General features: G+C 46.9%; 1 protein-coding gene and 2 long non-coding RNA genes across 5 annotated transcripts in view; 1 reads left to right on the top strand and 2 right to left on the bottom strand.

The window, feature by feature from the left end:
* Positions 1 to 3,827, bottom strand: part of LOC119088338 — a 34,940-nt gene extending 31,113 nt beyond the window's left edge. The window contains exon 1 of the long non-coding RNA XR_005091986.1: positions 3,615 to 3,827. This is a non-coding gene — a long non-coding RNA (uncharacterized LOC119088338). The remainder of the gene's footprint in view (positions 1 to 3,614) is intronic.
* Positions 1 to 12,292, top strand: part of Kcnj1 (potassium inwardly rectifying channel subfamily J member 1) — a 23,155-nt gene extending 10,863 nt beyond the window's left edge. For 2 of the 3 annotated variants that reach the window (XM_028879030.2, XM_037207653.1), the window contains one exon: positions 9,310 to 12,292. In XM_028879030.2, coding sequence (XP_028734863.1) covers positions 9,331 to 10,449 — 1,119 coding nt within the window. In that variant the 5' untranslated portion in view covers positions 9,310 to 9,330 and the 3' untranslated portion in view covers positions 10,450 to 12,292. Of the gene's footprint in view, positions 1 to 6,941; positions 7,174 to 9,309 lie in introns of those variants that run through there. The other variant, XM_037207652.1, reaches the window with a different exon arrangement.
* On the bottom strand, positions 6,972 to 25,848 carry LOC119088337. The gene is made up of 3 exons (XR_005091985.1): positions 25,051 to 25,848; positions 9,367 to 10,847; positions 6,972 to 7,232 (listed from the first exon to the last, which is right to left on the bottom strand). It is a non-coding gene; the product is annotated as an uncharacterized LOC119088337 (long non-coding RNA).

Genomic DNA, 25,848 nt, shown 5'->3' with positions numbered 1-25,848 from the left:
GTCTTGTTGCAGACAGTGTTTGGGGCTCTCGTTCACATGGAATTCATTTATTTCTGGGCTGAAAGGAGTGAGTTGATGTAATAGCAACCCAAACCACAGAGAACTAGAAGGGTCAGGCTAATAACAGGGTTTGTGTGCACATAATAAATACGAGTTTTTATAAACATTTAAATTCTTTCATGAAATTGCCCTGCCATTTGAGGTGGGTGGCTTGACATGTGAAATTTAAGAATAGTGTCATTCTAGATGTGTCCAGTTGCCAGAATAACAGCCTCCACCCAAACACGCACTGTTACGAGATACACGAGTGGTTGGTGATTATTTGATTTGCAAAAAATTGTTCTTCACTCTATAAAATAATCCACTCTAGGATTCCATTAAATATCTAATATCCTCCTGTGTGTGTAATATGACTTCGCCACAGTTTCTGCCCCTACGCTGCCTGCTGAGAACATATACTGGTTTCAGTGTAAGGTTATACACCCAGACACCTCCGGTGTAGATGTTCTCTGCACCATAGAAATAAGAATCGAAAGGCCATGAGACCAGGAAAGCCTCTGGATCATGGTGTTAATTGAAATTTCAATCCTAAATTTATTAGGAACCAGAATTTACTGGTAGAACAGGTACTCTCAGGAAGGCCTGGACCGAGACCAAGTCTGATAACTTGAGTCAAAGTTGATTTCATGAGAGGCAGAGCAGGTCCTTCTGGCTCTCTCACTATGTGGAAGAGTCTGGCCTGGTCTATCTGCCTGGGATTGTACCCAGGATTCTGGAGGGAGCTGTCCCATCTCTTTAGATAGTGGCCTTGTGTGTTGGGCAGTCCTGGGTCTCTTCCTCACCATCAGAATAAACTGCTGCCTGAAGAGGGCACAGAAAGCCTTTAGACATCTACTGGCATCTCCAGCTGCAGGCCATTGTCTATGCTGGCTTAAGCCATCTAACCTGTAGAAGGAAGCAGAGCTTGCTTTTCTTCTCTCTCTCTCTCTCTCTCTCTCTCTCTCTCTCTCTCTCTCTCTCTCTCCCTCCCTCCCTCCCTCCCTCCTTTCCTTCCTTTCTTTCTTTCTTTCTTTCTTTCTTTCTTTCTTTCTTTCTTTCTTTCTTTCTTTCTTTCTTTCTTTCTTTCTTCCTTTCTTTCTTTCAGAGACAAGAGTTTCTCTGTGTAGCCGTGGCTGTCCTGAAACTCTCTGTAGTAGACCAGGCTGGCTAACCTCAGACTCGCAGAGACCTGCCTGCTTCTCCCTCCTGAGTGCTGGGATTAAAGAGGTGTGCCACCCACCACTGGGCAAAGCAGAGCTTTGGATGGTATCACATCTTTACCTGCACCCACAGTTACCTCTTAGTTCCACCAGCATTTTGACCATTTCTGAGCTGCTGTCCAGGACATTGAATGGCACATCTAGTCACACCAGTGACCCTCAGATTCAATCCAATGTGCCCTGTGCCCTCTCCATTGACTACCCCCTCATATCCTTCCAGTCTCCTCTTGGTGCCTTTGCATAGGCTCTTCCTCGACCCCAAAACTTATTCTCTCCCCACAAATCAGATCTCTTGTCTTGCTCTCTTACTAGCTCCAACCATTTGAGTGATTTCTTACACAAAGCAAGGAAACATGCACCAAGCTGCCCTTCCTGCACAGAGTGAGCAGGTGTTGAAAGCGTGTTTGCCTTCTCTAGCTATTTACGGCTGTTCTGAGTGTGTTATGGGGCTTAAACACAAAGCTCCTTCTAATCTTTTTGCTTGTTCTTCTGCTTTGTGACCTTGAGCGACTTGCATAACATCTCTGGACCTCAGTTCTCAGGCTCTACTATGAACTATTATGAAGTCCAAATGCAGCTGATACAAGTAAGCGACTTCTGTGTCTGTGTTTGGCTTTTGGGGTCCCAAGATGTCACTAAGTAGTACCTCTCTTGTGCTCCAGGGGGTGCTGTACACACAGCATGCTGCAGTGTCTTCTGGAGCAATCTGCTGGATAGAGAAGCCTCCTGGGGGAGGGGGCGCTTTTTTGGTCACTCTTCCCACATTCTCACTTTTTAAGGCTGGGGGAGGGGTTGGGGGGTTTTATCTTCATGCATTTTAGGACAAGAGTCTCCATTTTTAACTTTCTTCCCCTGTCAACTCAGGCTCAGTCTGCTCACAGACAATAATAAGGCAAAGCTTTCCCTTCGTAGAGCACTGTGCTCTTGGGCCTAGATGTGAAGATTGCTAAGAAAATTCCTGGCAGAACTGGGAGCTTCCACTGTGTGCTTGCCAGTTTCATGTCCCCCAACCCCCCTAGTGGGGGAGGTCTATTCTCTGCTGCCATCTTCATAGACCCTGGGGAAGTGCTCCTTTTAAAAACTCTAGACAAAGAGGAGACCAAGTGTCCTTCTTCGCAAGGCTGTGCATGCCACCATGTCCAAAGGACATTAAGACACAGCTGCACTAGGAAATCTGCTGGGAAGCCACACAGGAGAAGTTCCCAGCATCCAAACCACTGCCATCTACCACAGCAAGCACGTCCTGACACCAAAGACTGGTAATACCTCACAGACATCTTCCCCGAGTGCAGCTTTGTCTGTTCCCAGCCTGGCTCATGAAAAGGATTGACAGAGTTCCTAGAGCCTCCCAGTGGGGCCAGAAGCAGAGATCTTTGGTGATTGTCTCAGGATGCACAGTGACCCCATCAAGAAGTTAGCTAGACAGCATCTGAAACCTGAACTTGCAGACTTTAAATCGTTGCAATGGCCTTTTGTGTACCATTTAGTAGCTTTCATGATTCTCCACATCTTCATAGCAAAGCAGAGCCATGCAGAGTGGTGTATGCACACGTGACTTTCTGCAAGCACGCAGCCAATAGTGTCAGTTTTCACCATTTGTACCTCACAGTTTAGTCACTGAGCTCCAGGTATCTGCCAGTCTCTGCCCTAAAATCTTCTGGTTGTTGAGTTACTCAACTGGCTTTTTTACATGGGTGGGAGGGATTTGAACTCAGGTCCTTACACTGGCATAAACAAGCACTCTTACTCCTCAGACCTAGGGTGAACAGAGCGCTTTTGTCGATGATGTCTGGGACACTGTTTGCCCACCCAAACCTGACTGTGGATACCAGGCAAGGAGACTGCCTTTTCAGAGAAAAAGTGTATGTAGCAGTGATGCTGGTCACACTCTAGTTAGTTGCTATGGCAGCAAGATCAGCATCGTGCCTAGGTACCAGGCCTCTGAGCAGCCTTGCTAAGAAAAGGCTCTGCCTTTGTTATTGACAAATCCTTCATGAATCACCGTTGCTTTTCCTAGGCCTACTCCTCCTATCGGGAAGTGGGCTCTGAAGCCAGCAGCATCCAGAGCTGCAGCACATGGCCAGAGCCTTTCCCTACCTTTTAGGAGCCTTTCCTCCTTTGGTGCAGTTACAGTTTGACCATGTGGCAGTCCGTGGTGGTGAGAGTCAGTGACACGTGGCTAAACTGCTGTGCTGGTTTCCGCTTGGGAGCCATCAATAAATATTGCCACTGTTTGTCATAAGCTCTAGGGACATTGTGTATTCTGCTCCATGACATTTGGAAGGATAGTATCAGGGCCATCATACAGAGGAGGAAACTGAGGCTCAGAAAAGCAGGGTGACTTGCTCAGCTCACCTGGTCACTGAGTGGCACAGCTGGAGTTCAAGTTCAGGCCTGTGGACACAAGCTGGAACAATTCTCCTTTGCCAAGCTGCTTCTGGTCGTTGCCTGTTCTGGGAACATTCTTGGCCCAAGTCTCCTATCTTCCTATAACTTCCCAGGCAAAACACACCAAGTCATTCAGATAATGGGACTGCAACTACATGACCCTGAGACACCCCCAGAGCATGCCTGTGAAGGCACTGATACCACTAGACCATGTGGTTCCCTCTGACTTGTTCCCAAACTCCCTTCTGGAAGGAGAGAGGGACCCTGGAAGGCCAATGCTACATTCACACACCAGACAGGCTACTCCAGTTTCCTGGTGGAGAGATCACAAAGCACACTTACTCCTCAACAGTGACATATTTTCCCATGCATTACCTAGTCTAGCCTGGCAAAAGCATGGGGCTCAGATGCCTAGTCACACACCTAGGATGTAAGGCTGGGAAGGACTGAGGCCAACTGATCTCTCTGAGTTCTACCCTAAATTAACTAGATGCTCACTTATGCCAAGGATGTCAGAGGTTAAGTTCTGACATGCCCAAACAAAGGCCTCCCACTCCGTGGGCTCTAGACAGATGAGAGGCAGCCCAGAAAGTCATGTGATTTGAGGGTCCACGGGCTCTGTAGGTTTGCAGATCCACCTGGGAGGCTGTTCTCAGCCATCCTGAGATGATTTCCACAGAAAAGAGGAAGTCCTCTACAGAAGCAATTACATGTTTGTTTTTTTGGCTCTTTTTAGCAAAGATGTGCTCAAGAGGCCATGCTTGACACAGAGCCTCATGGGTACCATTCTAGTTCAATGCATGACAATTACTGAGTGACTTCTCTGGGAACAGCTGCAAAGGGCCCTTCCTTCTTTGTTCCTATCATGGCACCTGGTACTTAGTAGGTGGTCAATAGGTGGAACACGTGCTTATTGATTAAGACAGCAAAGGGGACGCCTGAGTCCCAGGGATGCATTACTGCGGAAGATCTGGAGACACTGGTAGACATCAATTGATTCTTGGTCTGAGACAAGGCCGACCAATTTCGTAGCAACTTGAAGTTCTTTTGCATTAGAGTTACCAGGGGACTAGAGAAAATCACTTGACATCTGCTTTTGGACCACCTAGTTCACATTTCCTACTCCAAGATAAAAAATTGACTCCAGAAATACCCTAGAGTTAGCTGAGCTTGTATAGGAGCTGTGAAGAGTCTAGTTAAAAGGCGCAATAGCCCCTGTAACTTGAACTCAGGGGATACAAGCATTGACCCTCGTCTCTCTTACACAGCAGCCACTGAGCAGCCAGCCAGGGCTGGGAAAGGGGCAGAGTGATAAGTGCTCTAAGAATCTCCCGCTCCAACACAGAGGCTTATTGGGCAGATGCCCCCAAAACAACCTCCGCGTGTAGGATCTTATGAGCAAGAAGAGCCAGTTTCGCTGGAGCGGATGCTGCATGCAAATGAGTATGCTTTTACGGTGATGACAAGCTGGCTCTGGAGGAAGATGCATTTGCTTTCAAGGACCCTTAGGCAGAGGTGTTTCAGGCTGACTTAGAAGCGTGGATTGTCTCTGTAGCTCCGATAGGACGGGTGGTCATTTCAGAACCAGCTCACCCTGTGGGTCTGCAGCAAAGACAGAAATGGCTACCCAGCACTGGGTGACTGGCGCCTGCCTGACTTTCCAGCCCTAGGCTGCAGCAACCCGTTTAGCATGCTAGTATGCGTTACCCTGGATCTTCTTTCTTCTCCCATGCCCTTGCTTTTCTTCTGTTGTTCCTGCCTGCCCCCACCCCCAAAAATTAAATGCAGGGTAGTCACTGTTACACATCTTACAAGGGACTAAAAAAAAAGCTCTCCTGGAGGAGGAGCTGATGGTGACTGAGCAGTATGGGTAACCATCGGTTCTCAACATTTACAAACACATCCACCTATTTATTTGTCACAACTCAGCAGTTGTCTGTGGAGTTCTTGCTACCTGTGGCTCTAACACATCTTCAAGGGGTTGGTATCTGTGTCACCGTTCTGTTCTCAATAGGCGTTCCCTGGAGGGTACTTGCTGTTTCATATCACAGTGACAGCCCTCTCTGTCTGTTTGCTCATGGACTCATCCGTCCTCTCCCTTAGGCCACCTGGGAGATGCATGTTGACAAGGACCATCAGCCATTATTTCTGTGATGTCTAGCACAGTGGCTGATACATAGTGTCAGCATCTCCCTATGGACTATAGATGAATACGTTTAATACATACAGAAAGGTGTTTGCAGTTGGTCAAAACGCATCCTCAGAGAGTAAATCCATAGTTAATGGAAAATCTTATAGAAATGTACTTCTAGGGTTACATAAACCGTACTGAGTTCCAACATACTCAGCCCACCTACCCATCTGACTGTGAGCCCCTTGAGAACAGGAAGAGTTCTGTTTGTCTTTCAGATCCTAAGGAATAAGCAGACAGGCAATGAACAGGAAGTGTTGGGGAAAGTCTTGCTTTCTCCAAACGTCCTATTTACGGAACAAGAATGCTTGGGCATAAAGAGCAAGTGGCAATAATGCAATCCACTTGTTTTGCCAGCCACCAGGGATACCTGGATAAATATTAGCTAATGTGCAGCCCTTTGCTTGCTATTAAGATTTACTGATTTCAATAGAAAGCAACCTAAAAGCTGGGGTGCATTATATAACCTGAGACACCGGCGCTAATCTCTAATTGCCTAGTGGCTCATAAATGCACATCGGCTCTGTCTGTGGTTAGATTAAATGGCAAAGTGGGATCTGCATGACAGCAGATCTACCGTGTGACTGATGGGTTTGGTTAGTGGATGGATTTACTTGCTTCCTTAGTTCTCCTCCATTCTTTCAACAAACAAATCAACATCATCACTAATCCAGTATGTGTAAAGCGCACCTCCAGTAAAGTCCAGTTTTTCCAGATGAAACCCCACAATAATATCTCAGTTTCTTACGTAACCATGGCTGTTGTATAGAGATTAATGTGGTGCCTTGTTTCTTCCTGGTATGATCTTACTCTTGTCTTGCCAACATGTCCCCTCTATGTCTCTCCCTCCACCTGTATCTTTGACCACTTGGAAAGGTTAGTATTCGGTATGTTTCAGAAAACTGACTGGGAGATTGATGATAACTAATTGTTTCTGGCCAAAAGTTATTTGGCACGACTTAGGAGAACAGCAGGAGAGCCATAGAGCGTAGCAAAGGAGAGGGGGGCCATGCTGATATCCAATCCACGTCTGCTGCCCAGGACCTCAGCTGCTGGTTTGTCATGTCTTAGCATGACGGTATTCAAGCCATGTGAGGTTTGAAATATATATATACACCTAGCTCCAGGCTTGGTCTGAGTACAACCATTTATTTGTGTTAGTTTAAACCACACGACTCCACTCATTAACTGTTGAAAGTTAATCCAAACATGCATCAGTCAGAAGCTTAAGAATCATTAGTGTGGGTCTAAAAGAAGCCGGACAACCCCCAACAGCACCACTGCCTTGCTTTGCCCACCATGGATGCTTCAGATCGGAGTGTGTTCAGAGTGCTGGTAAGTGCAGACAGTCTGGGGGAAGCACCGTGGGCCGCTGGCTGCTCCCGTTTTACCACCTGTAAGGCCAGAGAGTGGATGTTTTATTTGGCTGGCGCAGTCATGGAAAACCCAAATGTATTGGGGATATGTCTTCACTTTATAGAGATACCCTTCACCTTCAAAGTGAAGCACATTTTATAAAGGTTGGGGAGTGGTGGAGGGGACGAAAAGCTTGGGAGGTGATTTTTCAGAAGTCATCATGAATGATAATGTGTGGCGAAGAATATGTGGGTTCCATGGGTAATGTTGGTCTTAGAACTGGTAATAATTGAGAACCAATCTGTGAGGAAGTATGAGCTTCCACAAACCTGAGCAGGAGCATCTGTCACCAGAAAGTATGGGCCAGGCTACACCTAGGTGAATGGCATTGGGAGGGAGTAACCAGAGAAGAAGCCTTTGCCCTGTGTGTGCCCCACCTGGGGCCATCCTCTAGTCTGATTCTTGGGGACTTGAGGTCAAGGAGGGATGGATAGAGCTCTCTGAGTGTGTGCAGAGCTTATGCGGCTCTCTTGGTAACTCTTACTGTTCTTATTTTTAGAGCCTGGTCTTTGTATTTCCAAACAGCACTATGGCTGTGTAGTATTTCCCACTGCTTCTACTGAGCAGCAACTTGTATTCCACCTGGGTTAAGGCTGGGAACAAGGCACTGAGGAATATCGCTTTTGTTTAAAATCTGTCTTTAGGCTGGTTTCGCTTCCTAGTTCTGATGAGCAAACACATTTTTCAAGGGGGATTTTGAGATCTATTTTTAAAAATTTTGCATTTAATAAAAAAATACCACAAAGACAGTGCTAACCACATTGGGCACACCTTGATTTTTTTTGTGGGGGGAAGAGGAAGAGGTATTCTAGGCTTAAGACCCTTGAGTTTCACTGCTGTTGGCTGTTTAAGGGAAATCCCCATCTCTGTTTGGCTGGAAATCTCTCTCTCTCTCTCTCTCTCTCTCTCTCTCTCTCTCTCTCTCTCTCTCTCTCTCTCCTCCCTCCCTCCCCCCCCCTCCCCCCCCCCCTCCCTCCCCCCTCCCTCCCTCCCTCCTCTCTCTCTCTCTCTCTCTCTCTCTCTCTCTCTCTCTCTCTCTCTCTCCTATCCTCCCCCCAACACCTGTCCTTGATAAGAAACCAGTGAGCAGACATTGTTCTGAAGGGCCTCAGCTAGTTACTGTATTACCCCATTTATGCTGATGGAGAGAGTACTAAGCACTCAGTATGAACTGGCAGGTGAGATAGAGGAATGAGCCCAGTGGAGGGGAGCAGAATGTCAATGGCCACCCTCACTCTATTTCTGTGGGAAACCATGGCAGAGCCTGTGAGATCACCTGCTGGGCTGTGAGCACTGCTACAAAGTCAAAAGGAATTTAACCGGTCCTGTCTTCAAGGGTTCCTGGGAAGCACAACTTTAGGATAGAGTATTTGACAAATGAGCCCAAGCATGACTGGAGGTGTCCCAGAAGGAAGCAGTGAGCTGGAGGGCCACTTCTATCTGGCCATGGGTTAGGAGTATGACTTTGGAGAAGTCATCTAAATTTTTTCCATCTTAGTTCCTTCATTTAATAAAGGAAGGAACCGAAATGGGTCAGGATGTCTCTTGATGTATTGGTAGAGCAGACAAGACAATTTAGGGGACATATTGATATTTTGATGACTTTCCTTTCTTCAGTTACTTATTTTATATATCACAAAAAATATGAATAGTGCTCTGGGCTTATGATTTTGCAAAAATTATTGTATAGCAACAGGTTAGATTTCAACACAGAGGAGATGATTATTTGCACAATAATATCCAATAAGTAAAAGTGCAGATGATAATGGGTCACCCCGTTTTTAAGGCCCTGTGGGACTGACTGAGGTCAGGAAATACTTGAATGTATTAGTTATTAGTAACTTTCCACTTGGTGTCTTCTCCACATTCTATGTGACATAATGGCTGTATATGGTTTACAATGGCACCCCGAACTAGTGGGTTTGTGCAAATGGTTAGCAAGCCTGATGATATGTTTTTCTCAGAGATGGCTGAGTCTGTATGTGAGTCACCTAGACTATACGTGATTACCACTGCTACACTATAATCTTACCTGCCCCTCTGCTGTGTTTTCAGACCAGGGCACTAACTGAAAGGATGTTCAAACATCTTCGGAAATGGTTTGTCACTCACGTTTTTGGGCGGTCTCGGCAACGAGCAAGGCTGGTCTCCAAAGATGGAAGGTGTAACATAGAGTTTGGCAATGTAGATGCGCAGTCACGGTTTATATTCTTTGTGGACATCTGGACAACTGTGCTTGACCTCAAATGGAGGTACAAAATGACTGTGTTCATCACTGCTTTTTTGGGGAGCTGGTTCCTATTTGGTCTCCTGTGGTATGTGGTAGCCTATGTTCATAAGGACCTCCCAGAGTTCTACCCTCCTGACAATCGTACTCCTTGTGTGGAGAACATTAATGGCATGACCTCAGCTTTTCTGTTTTCTCTGGAGACTCAAGTGACCATAGGCTATGGATTCAGGTTTGTGACGGAACAGTGCGCCACTGCCATTTTCCTGCTTATCTTCCAATCCATTCTTGGAGTGATCATCAATTCATTCATGTGCGGTGCCATCTTAGCCAAGATCTCTAGACCCAAGAAACGTGCTAAGACCATTACATTCAGCAAGAATGCGGTGATCAGCAAGCGTGGTGGGAAGCTCTGCCTCCTCATCCGAGTGGCTAATCTTAGGAAGAGCCTTCTGATTGGCAGTCACATATACGGCAAGCTTCTGAAGACTACCATCACTCCTGAAGGAGAAACCATTATTTTGGACCAGACCAATATCAACTTCGTAGTCGATGCTGGCAATGAGAATTTGTTCTTTATCTCCCCGCTGACAATCTACCATGTCATTGACCACAACAGTCCTTTCTTCCATATGGCAGCAGAAACACTTCCCCAGCAGGACTTTGAATTAGTTGTCTTTTTAGATGGCACGGTGGAATCCACCAGTGCAACCTGTCAGGTCCGCACATCATACGTCCCAGAGGAGGTGCTTTGGGGCTACCGTTTTGTCCCCATAGTATCCAAGACCAAGGAAGGGAAGTACCGTGTGGATTTCCATAACTTCGGTAAGACGGTGGAAGTGGAGACCCCTCACTGTGCCATGTGCCTTTATAATGAGAAGGATGTCAGGGCCAGGATGAAGAGAGGCTATGATAACCCTAACTTTGTCTTGTCAGAAGTCGACGAAACAGATGACACCCAAATGTAGCAGTGGCTTTTTCACCTGAGAAAAGCCTTCCGTGAACCGAATGGCCAGCAGTGTTCTGAAGCAAGCAACAGTTGGGGGTGTAAAAGCAGCATGAGAAACTGCAAAGTCTGCCAGCATAGTCACCCCTGAACCCCATGGCTATGACTCTACAACACTCATAGCTCTACAAGGCTGCAGTAGAAAACATATGATGGACAAATATGTCAGAAGCTGGCATGTGGAAGCCATAGGAACTCACTTGGAATCTTCACTATAACCGTGTGAACTCATGAAGTATTGATGGGAGCAAAATCATCCAAGGTCACATGGACAAGCAATGGAGATACTTCTAGAAGACTCCTGGAAGAAGTTAGGAGCTTTATATAGCTTCGGGAACCAGCCATACTTCCCATTTGATTCTGTGGATTAGAAAGATGCCACTTTCATCTTAAAATAGACTTTTATTAATGGAAAAATCTGTCCCCTGAGTTGGGGGAAGTGAGCCAACCAATCACTGACAATATGAGATTGTCATACAAAGAATGACTAAGACTCTAACCTTGTTAAGCTCTTGTGTTTGAAGCCTTCATCTGAGTCCGGGTCACATGTTTCAGAAGGGTGAAGTGTCATCCAGTGACCCTGCACCTCTCTGACCCCAAGGTAAAGAGGAACAAGCTTTGTGACTTAACCAGATGCTGGGGCTCGTGTAGAATTTGGCCTGAATGATCTCCTGTGGTACATTAAACCATGGCCAAGTCCATTCTCTGGACGCTAAATGAACGTCCTCCTGTGAAGGAGAACATTGAAGTTGACCATGTTGGTTATGAGACTGGAGAGATGACTCAGTTTGTAAGATGCTTGCTGTACACACATGAAGACCTAGGTTTGGATCTCCAATGACCACACAGAAAGCCCGACTTGGTAGCATGGCCCCATAGTCCTGGGGAGGTGGATATGGGAGGAGGATGTCTGGAGCTTGTGGGCCGGCTGAATGGGTGAGGTCCAGGTTCAATGAGGCCGTTTAAACAAAGAATGTGAGGGGGCTGGAGAGAAGGCTCAGTGGCGAAAGGACCATGTCTGCTCTTCCTGAGAACCCAGGCTTGATTCCTGGCACCCAGCATGTTTTACAACTGTCTGCAACTCTAATTTCAGGGCATCTAGATGCTCTTTTCTGGCCTCCATGAGCACCGGGTGCACAGACCAACATGTAAGCAAGACACTACACATATACAATTTTTAAAAATGAGGTGGAGAATGACTGAGGAAGGAAACATTATGTCAACATCAACTTCTGACCTACTGATTTACACACACACACACACACACACACACACACACACACACACACACAGAGAGAGAGAGAGAGAGAGAGAGAGAGAGAGAGAGAGAGAGAGAGAGAGAGAGATCTGTGGTGATATCTCCTTTAATATTCAATGGATGGGTTATGGGGCTACAGGTCTGTTAAAGAGTTTTTATTCCTTGCTTTTTCAAGATGGTACTGAGGACTGTGAAAGCAATCAGTCCAGAAAGGGGTGCATTGCTAACACTGAACAGTTCTTGTGTTTCTCTGCCCAGTGCTTGAACTGAAACTCTAGGTACGAAGGAGGAGGGATTGAGACATGACCTCACAGCCAGGATGCTCTCTTGTCCCCGAGGGCCATCCCTACACCTGCCAAAGGGAACAATTTAGCAGGAGAATTTACATCGGAGGGAGGTTCTAATGTGAATGTCTTGTCTGTCCATTTCCCTGCCTGTATTATTTTGAATGCACTTCGAAAAAGAAAGTGGAATTCAAAGCTGTTCAAAAATCAGAATATTTTTTCAGTATGTGATTAATAAATTTCTGAAACTGCGTGAGCAAAAAGTGTCACCTATGCATTAACTGGGATAGGATGATTGAGGACAATCTTCTTGCCAAGGTAGACTTTCTCCTGGAGTGGGTGGGACAGGCAGGCAGGAGGCAAACTGCGAGCATTTGTTGTCTAGACTTCCTAGTAGGAAATGAGCTAGGCGGCAGACACACCCCTCCTGGTCCAGCTACAGCACGTCTCTCCAGCATGAATCTTGGCACAGAGAAAGACAGTAACAAACCCTTGTCAATAGGGATAGCTTTGTTTTTCTAGGTTAGGGGTTGAGTTTGTACAGATCCACACACACATACTTGTCATGGTCCTGACCAGTGGAAACTGATGGGGTTAAGGTTGCATACCTTGTCAGTGGCCACAGTGGGGAATACATCTGGCCCACACTGAAGGCTGCCCTGTGCTTGTCAATCTTTGAATCCACAACATGATTTGCTGACCAAACTAAAAGAAATTAGATATCACAAACCCAACGGGAGCCGGAATTCTCTGCTAGCCCATGGACAGGAGACCTTGTCACTCTGCAGCTCCATGTAAACCAGCAAGAATGGTATTCATCAAGGTCATACACTCAGAGCATGCTGCTCTCTTCCGCTCCCTGGTAGTGTGCTTTGGGACCGCTGAAAGTGCTTAGGAGCAAGCCCATCCCTTTGAGTGGGAAGGGAGTTGAGCAATGTGACTCTTCCCGATTGGTATGTTTCTGCACTGCTTCTAAACTCTGCACTTGGAGTCTCCTTTTTAATAATACAAAATCATTAGACCCTTTACATACATCCCATAAAGCTCTTAGGAAGTAGGGACCTGGGGCAGGCAACTCTTGAGAGTTCTCAGGGGTGCTTGGAACTCAAAACCTTGGGCACTGGAGGAAGAGTGGTAACAAGGGCACAAAGATCAGTGAGGAAAGAAAGAGTGGGCAGCCGAAGGCACTGGAAGGCCTCCTGGTTGTAGGTGAACGCCAGAATGAAAGGACAGCTCTGTGTTCCAGCACAGCACAGAAAGCCCTTTCCCAACAGGACCTACCTGAGCACCGTGGAACTGCTATTGCTGATTAGTATGTGGTCTTACTATATTTACTGTTCATCCATTTCAAAAGAAGTGCTATATTTCTTTAATCTCTGTTGCTATAGGGATATCGACATGGAGAGTTGGATCCCAGATGAACCTTCCTAGTCAATATTTAGAGTGAAAGTTTGGGAGGTTAAAGGGCAGAAAGAAAAGCTCCCCCCTCCTCCAGTCATAATGAGATGATCAGAGTGTCATCTCCACCACTAAGGATATTAAGAATAAACTTGCTGGGTTCTCAGCAGGAAGGCTTGGGCTGCATCCTTTACGGAGGTTTTCCTTAAACTCAAACATGAGTCTTCAACAATGCTTCTGTGACTGGTATGGAGTCCCTTTCTAGAACAAACAATAGGAAAAGTTCTAAAGGCAAGGATGTAAATGAACCCTAGGCCCCGCCCCTGGGCCGTTGCTGTCTGCCATTACAGGAAGTGTGTGTCAATCAAAGCCTGACAGGGGAGATAGAACATTTTATTTTGGAAGCCAGAAGTTTAAGAACAATGACTGGAATTTCCTCTTTCTGTCCAGCAAGGGCTGCATGTCACTGTGGAGATAAAAGTCCAGGGGTAAGGAATAAAGGTTATCGGGAACTGCGCAACACAGAGTCATGTGGGGGGCATTCAGGAGGAGGGCTCTGGGAGGAAATCTATTTCAATGTCTGTCATTAAGTTTCCATTAAAAGAACATTCGGTTAGGAATTCAAAAATAATTTAATCTCTTCAGCCAGATGCACACAGCTGGACTCTTGGAGAGGAGCCCTGCACAAGGGGATTTGTACACACACTGGGCTAGGAACGAGCATGTGCCTCCAACCATCCTACCTTTGAAAGCTCAGGACCTTCTAGACACAAGCACCCTTTAGGCAGGGAGAAACCCAGCATAGGGACAATTTCCAAGTGTTTAAGTGCCTTAGGTTCTGCTTTAAGTGTTAATAAACACATCTCCCCCTTTTAACTTTCACAACAACCCTGTGAGGTGAGGACTATTATTATGCTTATATTTCACGTGAGGCAGTTGAAATAAGGATCTTGCCCAGTATCAATAGCTAACAAAGAGAAGTGAGAGTCAGACCCAGTCCATCTACCGGGACAGCCCATAAGTTTATTAATTCATCCCCTCTGAATTCTGAGATAGATCTACTGCCCTCTGAGAAAACTCACAGGGCCATCAGGTATGGACCTGGGGCCCACAGTGGGTGCGTGACCTTAGCCTGGTTGCACACTTTGGGAGAAGTGACTCCAGGTTAGCATATGAGAGAGCCACTGACCAGGCTTAACACGTATTCCTAGTTTATGGTTTGTTTTCTTCTGGGGCTCTGGGTACTATGCTGAGTGGAACTTCAGAACTACTGAAGGTGTCCTGTAGATTGGTCTAGCTTACCAGTGCACATTGTGCAACCAATTGCATATATATGTGTGTGTGTGTGTGTGTATATATATATATATATATATGTATGTATACACACACACACACACACACACACACACACACATATATTTAACACTTATGTGCACTGAATACATACCACACTGCAAGGGCTAGGTCTTACACTTATGCTATAGACACATATAATTAAAAACTATGTAGCATTTTATTCCATTCTCCAAGGCAGAGACAGATACTATTCCCATTCTAACCAATAGAGAGAAGAAGTCTTGGTTATGTTTAGAGATCAGGGTCTATGTTCTGTATTTCTAGCACTAATATAGTCCTGTATACCATCTATAATTTTTTTCCCAGAGCTGAGGACTGAACCCAGTGCTACCACTGTGCTAAATCCCCAACCCCCAATAATTTTTTTTTTTTAATGAATTAAGGGTTAGCATGGCTAAGTGAATTTGGTCATCAACAAATTTTTGTTCAAACTATACCATCTATTAGAGGAGGGGCCTTGACAAACAGCTTAACTCATGAACCTCAGGGTCATTAGTTCTTCTTCTTCTTCTTCTTCTTCTTCTTCTTCTTCTTCTTCTTCTTCTTCTTCTTCTTCTTCTTCTTTGAAATAGGGTTGGGGAAGGGCTGAAGAAAATAATAGATGAAAATTTCCTTTGTAGAAAGAACAGTGATTAACCTGCCAACATGGGGCAGGAATGATAGAGTTGAACTCCAAGGGCCATAGGAAGGGACACTGGTCATGCATGGCTCAGCCCTCACACTGATACTACACAGGAATGGGAATCAGGACACTGGGCCCTGACTTTTTATTTTAAACCTACAGATGTTTAGGTGGAGCTCATTGTGAGCCAGGAACTGGGGTGCCATAATGGGAAAGCTGGGATCTTGCTCATGTTGACCAAGGGTCCAGGGCTTAGCCAGCCTTGGAGGGCCACTGGTGAATTGCAGAATTGCTAATACTGGCTAAAATGTTTTTTGCTTTTGTCACATTCAATATGCAACAGTTAAAAAAAATGATGCAGGTCATGTGTTAACAATAATCTGACCAAAGATCTTCTATATTATCTACCCTCCATCCTTCGAGGGATACAAAGTCAGTAAGTTGCCTTAAGGTCACTTATTTTTCCCTCAATGTTATTCTTCAACAGCTTGACCTATTGAATTTCTTACTTTTCTTGTTGAATTCAATAATTGGTGTTTGCATTTGTCTGTTTTTTTTTCTGTACTGGGACTCAAATACTGAACTACATCCCAGCCCTGACTTTTCTTTTCTTTGAATGATTATCTAAGGAATTCATATGATTCTGGTGTCACGGAGCAGGACTTAGAAACACATTTGCACCCTCCTGCCCTGTGCTCAGTCCTCTCCTTCTTCTGTAAAGCTAACCACTGCTAATACTTTTAACTTGCTGCCCTTCATTGTTGGAAAGTCTTATGTGTAACTGATAAACAATAATTGTATACATTTATGGGGAAACAATGTGATATTTTGATGCCTGTGAATACTGTGGAATGATCAAATCAAGCTACACACTGAACAGCCATCATCTCCAATATTTATCATTTCTTTCTTTTTTTTTCTTTTCTACCCTCCCCCCCCCTTTTTTTTTTTTACAGAGTCTATGTATTCCTGTCTATCCTGAAACTTACTATGTAGACCAGGCTGGCTTTGGATTCACAGAGATCTGTGTGCTTCTGCCTCTGAGTTCTGGGATTAAGGCATTTGCCATCACAACGAGCTCAGTAGTACGATGTATTTGTGATGAGAACCTTTCCAATTCTCTGTTTTAAATACCTTGTAATGTGAAGCGTGCCATTCTTGGAAGTCACCATGCTGGGAAGCAGGTCACTACGTGGTTTCCTTTTGGGAAATGTAAGCAATACATATGCTTTTACCCGCCACTTCTTTCACAGTGGGCAGCGTTATAAGAACCCCGTCCTTCAGTCACTTAACAGTACTTTCTTAAGGTCACTATATAGAAATACTTGCTGAGAGTACCAACATCTGTGGGACCTCCCTCTGATGTTTCTTCATGCCACTTTTCAGTAGCTGCTAGGACCTGGCCCTTCTGTTGTGGACCTAAGAGACTGTGAACGTGGCTGCCTGTGTCTCTGAAAGCCTGTTCCTTTTGCAGGGTGGCTGCAAGGCTTACTCTACCCACCCGCCCTAAGATGAAGTTGGACTCTTAGAATTGGTGTTCTGAGTTCGCCAGTGTGAAATAATCTATCTGGGACTAGCAGCCTTTCAAGGTTCAAATCTGGACTGGTTGGAAAGTTAGGACACTCCTGTACAGGCATGGCCTGGGAGAGGGGGATTCAATTTCCAAGGTACTTTTGGTAACTACCTTTTGATTAGGTCCATAAAGTGTTTAGGGCGTCTACTACTGTAAAATTTCATGCATGAGTACATTACAATTAAAATCAATGAAACTGGTGAAATGAATAAATGTTAAAAATGAAGTATAAGAAAATGCTCAGTGAGCATTTCTCCCTGGGAAGAGGAAATAGAATAGATTCTGAGGGTGGACTGGGACCTGGTAGAGACAGGAGGGGAAGGGATCAGGTGATGGTGGGGGAACGGAGGGAGAAAGTGCATGAGAGACCGTTGGAACTGGGGGCCATTTGGGGGGTAACCACAGTGTGGAAACCTAGCGCAGTAGAAACTTCCTGGAATCTATGAGGGTGACCCTAGTGAGGACTCCTAGTAATGGAGGATATGGAGTCTGAACTGGCCATCTCTTGTAGCCAGACAAGTCTTCCGGTGCTGGGTTATACTCGATTGAGTTGTTGACCAAGAAGCTCCTGTGGAGATCCCTAAACAACTCAGGCTGATGCGAGGACAGAAGGTCACTTTCTGAAAACCGACAGCAGGGCCCCATTGCTAAGAACAACTTCCACGCAACTCACTGAACGTAGAGAGGTTGAGCTGGGGCCGGCTTGAGCCTTCACCCTACAGTGTAGTCTTTTCAGTGAGAGAAGGAAAAAGAAACCTGGACACCAACCCTGCCACAGAACCCTCCACCTAGAATCTGTCCTGCCTGCAAGATGTGCTGGGGCAATGGTGGCCCAGAACTTGTGGGAGGGCCAACCAACGTCTGGTTTAATTGGAGGCCCAGGCCATGGGAAGGAGCCCATGCCCTACACTGCCTGGATGGCCAGGAAGCAGAGACTGAATAGCCCAGAGACCTAGGGTAGAACCAAACACAACTGGAAACAAAAGAAAACTAAAGAAAACACCCCCAAAAACAATGAAATGATTCCCAATGCTATTCTGCTACACTCATAGACTAGTGCCTTGTCAGCAGACGAGAGCGGGTGCAGAGACCCACAGGCCAGACATTATGCAGAGAGAGTATAAATTGGAGGTCTCCATTGGGTTCCTCTTCTTGGAGATGGGAAACCCTGAGGAAGAGAGGGAGGAGAGATTGTAGGAGTCAGAGGGGATGGAGGACACCAGGAGGACCTGGCCCACTGAATCAATTAAGCAGGGCACACGTGGACTCAGAGAGACTGAGGGGGCAAGCTCGGGGCCTCATGGGTCTGCACCAGGTTCTTTGCACATATGTTATGGCTGTTAGCCTGGTGTTCTTGTGAGGCTCCCAACAGTGGGAGCAGGTATGTCTCTGACCCTTTGGCCTGCTCTTGAGATTCTTCCTCCTATTGGGTTGCTGTGTCCGGCCTCAGGATGAGGGCTTTTGCCTTGTTGTATTGTATCTTGTTTTGCTCTGTCCCCCCACCCCCAAAAATGCTGAGTGAGGTGGTGGAAATGCAGGCTTCTGGGCAGCTTATCTGGACTTGCTAGGAGGGGTAAAACTTGAAATAAGGAAAGGTGAGGTGTAGCATGCATCTTAAAAGTTCTTATTAATAAGATCAAACCTGTGGCCAGTTATGGGGTGAATGCTGGGAAGCAGAACCAGCCACAGCTAACCTCACCTGGCCAACTTCTCAGCTGATCTTGTTTCCTCAGCCTGGAAGCCTCTGTGTCCTCATATCCGAATGGCTCTCAGCTGAACTGTACTGCTCAAAAGCCTGAATGCTTAACCAGCCAAATGCTTAACCAGCCAAATGCTTCTAGTTTCTGGTCCTCATGCTTTGTATACCTGTCTGCTTTCTACCACCACTCCCTGGGATTAAAGGCTGGCTTTCTGGGATTAAAGGCATGTATCACCATGCCTGGCTGTTTCCAATGTGGCCTTGAACTCACAGAGATCTAGAGGGATTTCTACCTCTGGAATGCTAGGATTAAAGGTGTGAGTGCCACCATTTTCTAGCCTCTGTATCTAGTGGCTGTTCTGTCTCTGACCCCAGATAAGTTTATTAGGGTGCACAATATTTTGCGGAACACAATACCACCACAGTGAGGTGTAGTCGAAAGCTTTTCTATGTCCTGCCTGGTCTGCAGCCACACAGACCCAAGTAAACATACAGAAGCTTATAGTAGTTAAAACTGCTTGGTCATTAGCTCAGGCTTACTACTGACTAGCTCTTATACTTAAACTCAACTCATTTCTGTTAATCTATATGTCACATGTTTTCCATGGCTTTACCTGTGTGCCATTACATGCTGCTCCCTGGACGGCAGGCTGGCATCTCCTGACTCAGCCTTCCTCTTCCCAGAATTCTTCTTGTCTGCTTACCCCACCTATACTTCCTGCCCTGCTACTGGCCAATCAACATTTTATTAAACCGGTGTACAAAAGCATTATCCCATAGCATGAGGGGTAGAGTTGCATCACCAGGTGGGCACATGCCTCGGACTAACAACTGACATGAGGTTCCGGGAAAGGATGGACAGGTTTGCATGATAGGGCAAGTTCTGCCATTCTAGGTTTTCAGGGGGAAAAAGTAAGGCTTGGAGGCTATTATCACCTGGATGCCAAAGCTGCGGAGAAGGCAGTTGGAGTTGGAGCCTAGGGCTTCTGCCTTCTGGAGTTCCAGGCACTTACATACCTGACTTTCTTGGGGTTACTTCACAAATTTCATGCATGGGATCATTGCTTCTCAAGGGAAACGCACTTGGAAGGGGATATCAAGAAGACGAGAGGAAAGCAAGTCTGGGGAATGGAGATGTATCACACCCTTGAACTGGTTCCTCGGGTCCCAGAGGCAAGAGGCATCTGCTCACATCATTGAATGTAAGGAGCCTGGAATCTCACCCCACATGAGGCGCTGGTCTGCATAGCTAAGGTGCTGTCTTCCTCGATGCGGGCCAGGAGGGATTTACTACGGCTGCAAGGCTGGGGCCACCAGCAAAGCTGTATTTAGATGACCTGAAAGTTGTACTCTAAGAAAACACATTTATTCCTGTGTGCTCTCTGACGCCCACATCATCAGCCAGGTGCCTCCAGAACCTGTGATAGTGTTGAAGGACATACTGTAATGGGATCGGGGGTGGGGGGGTGGGGTGGAGGTGGACGGGGGACGGGGACAGGGGACAGGAAATAGTGTGTGGAACTCGGGGGCTTTGTTGTTTTGTTTTGTTTTTCAAGACAGAGTTTCTCTGTGTAGCTTTGGCGCCTTTCCTGGAACTCACTCTGTAACTCAGACTGGCCTTGAACTCACAGAGATCTGACTGCCTCTGCCTCTGCCTGCGTGTGTGTGTGCGGGTATTAAAGGCATGCGCCACCACTGCCCTGCTGAAACTCAGGAGCTTTGAAGGAAGCGCCCCAAAGCACATACCCCACACCAGGCTCCTGACCCCACCCCCCGACCTGAGCCCTCTTCCCTGCCGTAAATTTCATCTCCTCTGCTCCCAATGCTCACCTCCCTCCCATGGCCGCTTCATCGCTGCTCTTGGCACTGGAAACCCAGAAGCTCAGCAGTGAATGAGAGCAGAACACACCCTCATCTTGCCCTGTTAATTTACAGATGGGGAAACCAAGGACCCCAGTAAAAGCTTTTCTGCTGACTGGCCCTGCGCTCCAGACATTGCCCAGGTGCCTGGGGAGTAAGGACAGGAAAATTATTGAGCCAAGTGAAGGGGAAGGGAAAAGGAAGGAAGGGAGCCCACCAGGAAGCAAGCACAAGCAAGTTGGCGCTCTCCGTGAAGTGTGCTCAATGGCCAGCAGGTGGTGCTATGTACTTCCAGATCCCAAATGTAAGCCTGTCCTGGTTGAAGTTGCAGCCATACCCAGAAAGCTCTTTCATAGCCATCTTAACGATTACAGTATTTAATAGGGAGACACACATATGTGAGGCCTATCATGGTTGGGCTAACAAAATGAAAAATGTCACAAAACTAGCTTGTGGTGTAAATGTAGAAATGCTGCAATCTACTAAGGGTATCAGAGATTCTGTATGCTTCACATGCTGCCTTACAAGGCTAAAATACTACTATTACTACCACCCATTTTACAAGTGGGAAACGGAGGCTCAGAGGGGTAAAAATACCAACAAATTCACAATCCAGGTATGTCAAGGCAGGTATGTCTATGTGTGAAACATTTATGTGGGGTTTATTATTGGTAGATACTGTTTTGCAAATATTTTCTCATTTAATCCCTTGTAACAACTGTAAGATTAGACAGAACAACCCCTCAGGTACGAGCACAGGCAGCCTATGTTAAAACCCAAGGGCTTTCCTTCCTAGGCAGCAGGCAATCCCCACTGCCTGGGTGCTTGCATTCGAACCCTGGCATCCAGTGGCTTCCATATGAATTTGGTGAGTCACTGATCTTCTTGAGGCTGGAGATCTTTCATCAGCAAGATGATGATAATAAAAAGAGCCACACACAGTTGTGGGAACATTGGAAAAACATCTGTGAAAACAGTGCTAATTATACAGTGAGAGTCTGCGGTGTGGAATTATCATTACCACAGACACATAACAACTTCATTCACATAACGATGTTTCTTGCAGCAGTACCTGTAGCAATGAGGACCCAACTGTACCACAGCCAGGATGCAAGGAATGCAGCACACACCCAAACAGGGTGAAATGCTACCCATTTTCCATACATATTTGGATACTGAGCAAAGTTCTAGAGACACAGAAAACAAACACAATGAGAATTCATAGACCAGGCCAGCTGATGGCAACATGCTTCTCAGAGGTGGAGTGAGTTGGAGGGTGGCTGCCCTGAGGAGAGAGAACCTCCTGGGGAGATGTGACGAGGAAGCCTGAGATACAGGTGGGAGGTGGGTAAGTGATGGGAAACAGGAGGAGATGAAGTCAAGGATCAAGAGAGCGAGGTGTTCCAGAAAAGAAGACACGTGCAAAGTCCAGAATGTGAGACTACAGCGTACCACAAGCCGTGTTTTAAAACCTTGTGGATACAAAAAGCTGATGGCCTGGCCACTTAGAAGGCCCAAAAAGGAGGAGCACGTGAACCTAGGTGTTCAAGACCAACCTGGACATTATAGTAAGACCTTCATTAAAAATACAAAAAGGAGCCGGCGGTGGTGGCGCACGCCTTTAATCCCAGCACTCAGGAGGCAGAGGCAGGCGGATCTCTGTGAGTTCGAGGCCAGCCTGGGCTACCAAGTGAGTTCCAGGAAAGGCGCAAAGCTACACAGAGAAACCCTGTCTCGAAAAACCAAAAAAAAAAAAAAAAAAAAAAAAAAAAAAAAAAAAAAAAAATACAAAAAGGAGTGATTTTATACGATGTCTTCAAAATGTCAAATGAAAGAAATAGAAACTAAAAATTATAAACCTTTTACTTCTGTTTTATATGACATTTGGAATATTTGGGGAGTATAACGGAGTATAGCTTGCTTATGGATATGTATATCTACAAATAAATGTATTTGTATGAAGTATGACTCTGAAGTAGCAACAAACTCATTCATTTGCTTGCTCACTCATTCATTCACACATTGTGTTTTGGGAGCCGTTGGTTCTGGGAACAGCTAAAGCTAGAGGAAGACAGCTATGAAGAAAGCAATCATAAGCCCCATGTTCAGGGACGTACTTCCTAGAAGATGACCACAGAAGGCTATCAATCGTATGTTTCTCAATTGTCATTATTATTGAGGATTTCCAATAGTGGTACAACCATCAGGAAAACTGCAAGGGGTGACGGGACAGAGATCAACTCAGGTCAGAGGTGGGGGTGCTACCAAGAACTGCTCTGCCAGGAATGTGTTCTTCAGCCAAGCAATGGCATTCCTGGAGGGAAGAAGAGGTTTGTAACTTGTAGACGAGAGAGCAAGGAGGCACCAAGCCTGTAACACAAAGCCACAGAAGCTATGGAGTCCTCTCACCCTGCCTCTCCAACTTCCAACACCTCTGCTCCCACCCCTCACCTCGACACCTGTGGTTCACACCATCTCTTGGGTTGCCTCTCTACTCCCAGAATCTCTCAGAATCAGACCTCCTCTGGCTCTCTTTATCACACACCCTTGCAGCCTTCAGCCTTGCAGCCTTGGCCAGACAACTCTCTCTGGCTGCCAGATGGGGGCTCCCAGAACCTTTCCTGCAGCTTGATGATGGCCCCATACCCGCCTCCCCGCCCCCCCTCCCACTTCCCTGTCCTGACCCCAATGACACCGGCTGCGCTCTTGGAGTCAGGTAAAAGAGTTCTCAGAGCTTGGGGAGCGGCCCTCAGACAGTGATGTCGGCTCTGCCCTAGGCAGAAGGCAGGGGAAATGCAGATAGGACCTCAGGGAGGTTTCAGCTGTCTCCTGAACTGACCTCCAAATCTCACCCCGAATTAACATCCTTTCGAGAAAACTCCATCATCACTGCCAGCTCGCGTGGGACTCACTCCAAAGCAAGGTTCCTGTGGCCCAAGCCGGCCAACCCCACACCCCCGGGTCTCCTTCACGGGCCTTGCCCCACCCCCACCGCAGCCCCGGGCTGCACCCCCTAGCTGTCCCTGTGCCGTCGTCCCCGAAGTCCCCGCGCCCCGGGCAGCGCCCTGACCCGGGGTAGAGGAGGCGGCCGGGCCGCTGGGTCCAGCGAGCCGGCTCCGACAGTCTGCGCGCCGCGCTCCAAGGCAGCGGGGTGAATGGACGGCATCCAGCCCGGCCGGCAATTTGAAAATAAAAATAAAACAGAGGGAAAAGAAATAAATACTAAGGAGTGCGCCAGGAAGCCAAAACAAATACAATGGCGCGGGCTTCGGGGCCGGGCGTGGGAGGCTGGGGGGCCTTTGTGCTCCTGCCCCCGCTCCTCACTCCTAATTGAAGAAACACAATCCCCGGCCGCCGACCCGCGGGCCGACAGGGCAGTGCCGACGGCCGCAGCCCCGCCCCCGCCCGCAACAGGGGCCGGCTTGTTCTTTGTGCTGGCAAATATTTATTTTGGTTCGAGTGGCCCCCTTTCCACAAAGACCACCTGGTTGTAATCAATAACACCTATTTTCAGATAATCTGCTGCTCTCTAGGAGAGCCCAAGAACTCACCCAAACAGAGCCCTTTTAAAAGGGCATTTTAAATGGGCTGGATTCACAGAGGGCTGCAGCAGGGACCCGGGTAGGGGCGGCAGGGAGTCGGGACCTGGGTGGTCAGGACCGTCAGGTGGGGCGGCTCCGACCTCAAGGGGGTGCTGCTTGATGGAGGGGCTGCGGCCTTCCAGGAACCTTTTACAAAAGAAACAACTGGAAGCCTTTGTTTTGGCAGACCAAATGTTGCTGCAAAGGTAGCTTCTAGAAAAATCCAAAGCAGCCATTTCTGTTCTCCAAAACAGCATCTGCGCTCCCCGAGGAAGAACTGAGCTACCCAGGAGTCTCGTCTAGGAGCTATGGGGCTTCCCCTATTATAGAGCCATTAATTTGGAGGTTGAGACTGAAGGAAACTTTCAAGGCAGAGTTCAAGACTAGCAAGACCTCTCTCAAAACAAGAACAAGGTTAACAAAGAATGCTTATCCACAATTACAGTGGGCCAGCATATTGGGCTGCAGAAGGAAAGAGAACAGACAACACCCAGCTCCTGTGGAGCTCAGACTGAGGGGGTAAAATCCTAGTGTGTGACCCTGCTTTGAAAACTGTGAAGTACTGTGGGTGAGAACAGCTCCCTTCTGGGTACTTGTTTTCTGTAGAGCAGACGGCAAAGGAGGTGCTCCCAGGTAGAGCGGGGCAGAAAGGGCCGCTCAGCTCAAATATCCCAGAGGGTGCAGCTGCAGGCCAAGTCCACCCACTCATGTCCTCTCAGAGCTTTGGGGCCTTCAGCTATGAAAACACTACCTTACGGGTTGTTTTAAGGATTAAATGAAAATCAACAGCACATTGCTCTCCTCCACCCTCCAAATGGCACAATTGTACTCTAGACCTGGTGGTGATGTGTAGTTGTTTTGTAAAAGATGACATCTGTAGACTTTCCAAAACTTAATTTACTATTTTGGAGTGAAGCGTAGAGACCAAATACCTTTCAGAAGCTGGGATACTCATGAGAGATGTTGTACTGGGTCATTCCATCCAATGTGCAGGCTGGTGGTCAGGATGCTTGCCATATCCACAGCTCCATTTGGGGAGAAACCCTGGCTATTCTTTCAAGGTTCCTGTCTACCAAGGATGGTGTGTGTGTGTGTGTGTGTGTGTGTGTGTGTGTGTGTGTGTGTGTGTGTGTGTAAGCCAGAGGTCAACCTCAGACGTCATTCCCTAGGAGCTGCCGTCTTGTTTCTTGAAGTAGGTTCTCCCATTTGGTCTGGTACTCACATGGGCAGGACTAACTAACCACTGAGCTCCAGAGATCGTCCTGTCTTCTTCTTCTTCTTCTTCTTCTTCTTCTTCTTCTTCTTCTTCTTCTTCTTCTTCTTCTTCTTCTTCTTCTTCTTCTTCTCCCCAGTTTTTGGATTACAAGTGTGAGCTATCATGCCCATCTTTTATGAGTGTGTGCTGGGGACCAAAGTCAGCGCCTCAGGCTTGCACAGCCAGCATTTTACTACCGAGCTCTCTCTCCCGCCATACAAAGGAAGGTTTCCAACCCATTCTCAGTTCTCCACAAAGCCTGAGATGTCTGGTAACAGATGTCTGGTAACAGATGTTCTTTGTCCCTATGTGGTCAGGTTGGCCGGGTGGGAGATAGTCAACGAGAGGCATGGACTTTGCACAGCAGTGGTTAAGAACTCAGCGGATAAAACTAATTCTAGACTGCCCCCCGCCTTATCCTGTAATCCACACCTCCATGCTGCTCTGTATCCTCCGAGATGGCCGGAAAGGGGAC

The sequence above is a fragment of the Peromyscus leucopus genome, chromosome 7 (genome assembly GCF_004664715.2).
Source record: "Peromyscus leucopus breed LL Stock chromosome 7, UCI_PerLeu_2.1, whole genome shotgun sequence".
In the NCBI taxonomy this organism is placed as follows: Eukaryota; Metazoa; Chordata; class Mammalia; order Rodentia; family Cricetidae; genus Peromyscus; species Peromyscus leucopus.
This window is presented reverse-complemented; position numbering and strand designations above follow the sequence as displayed.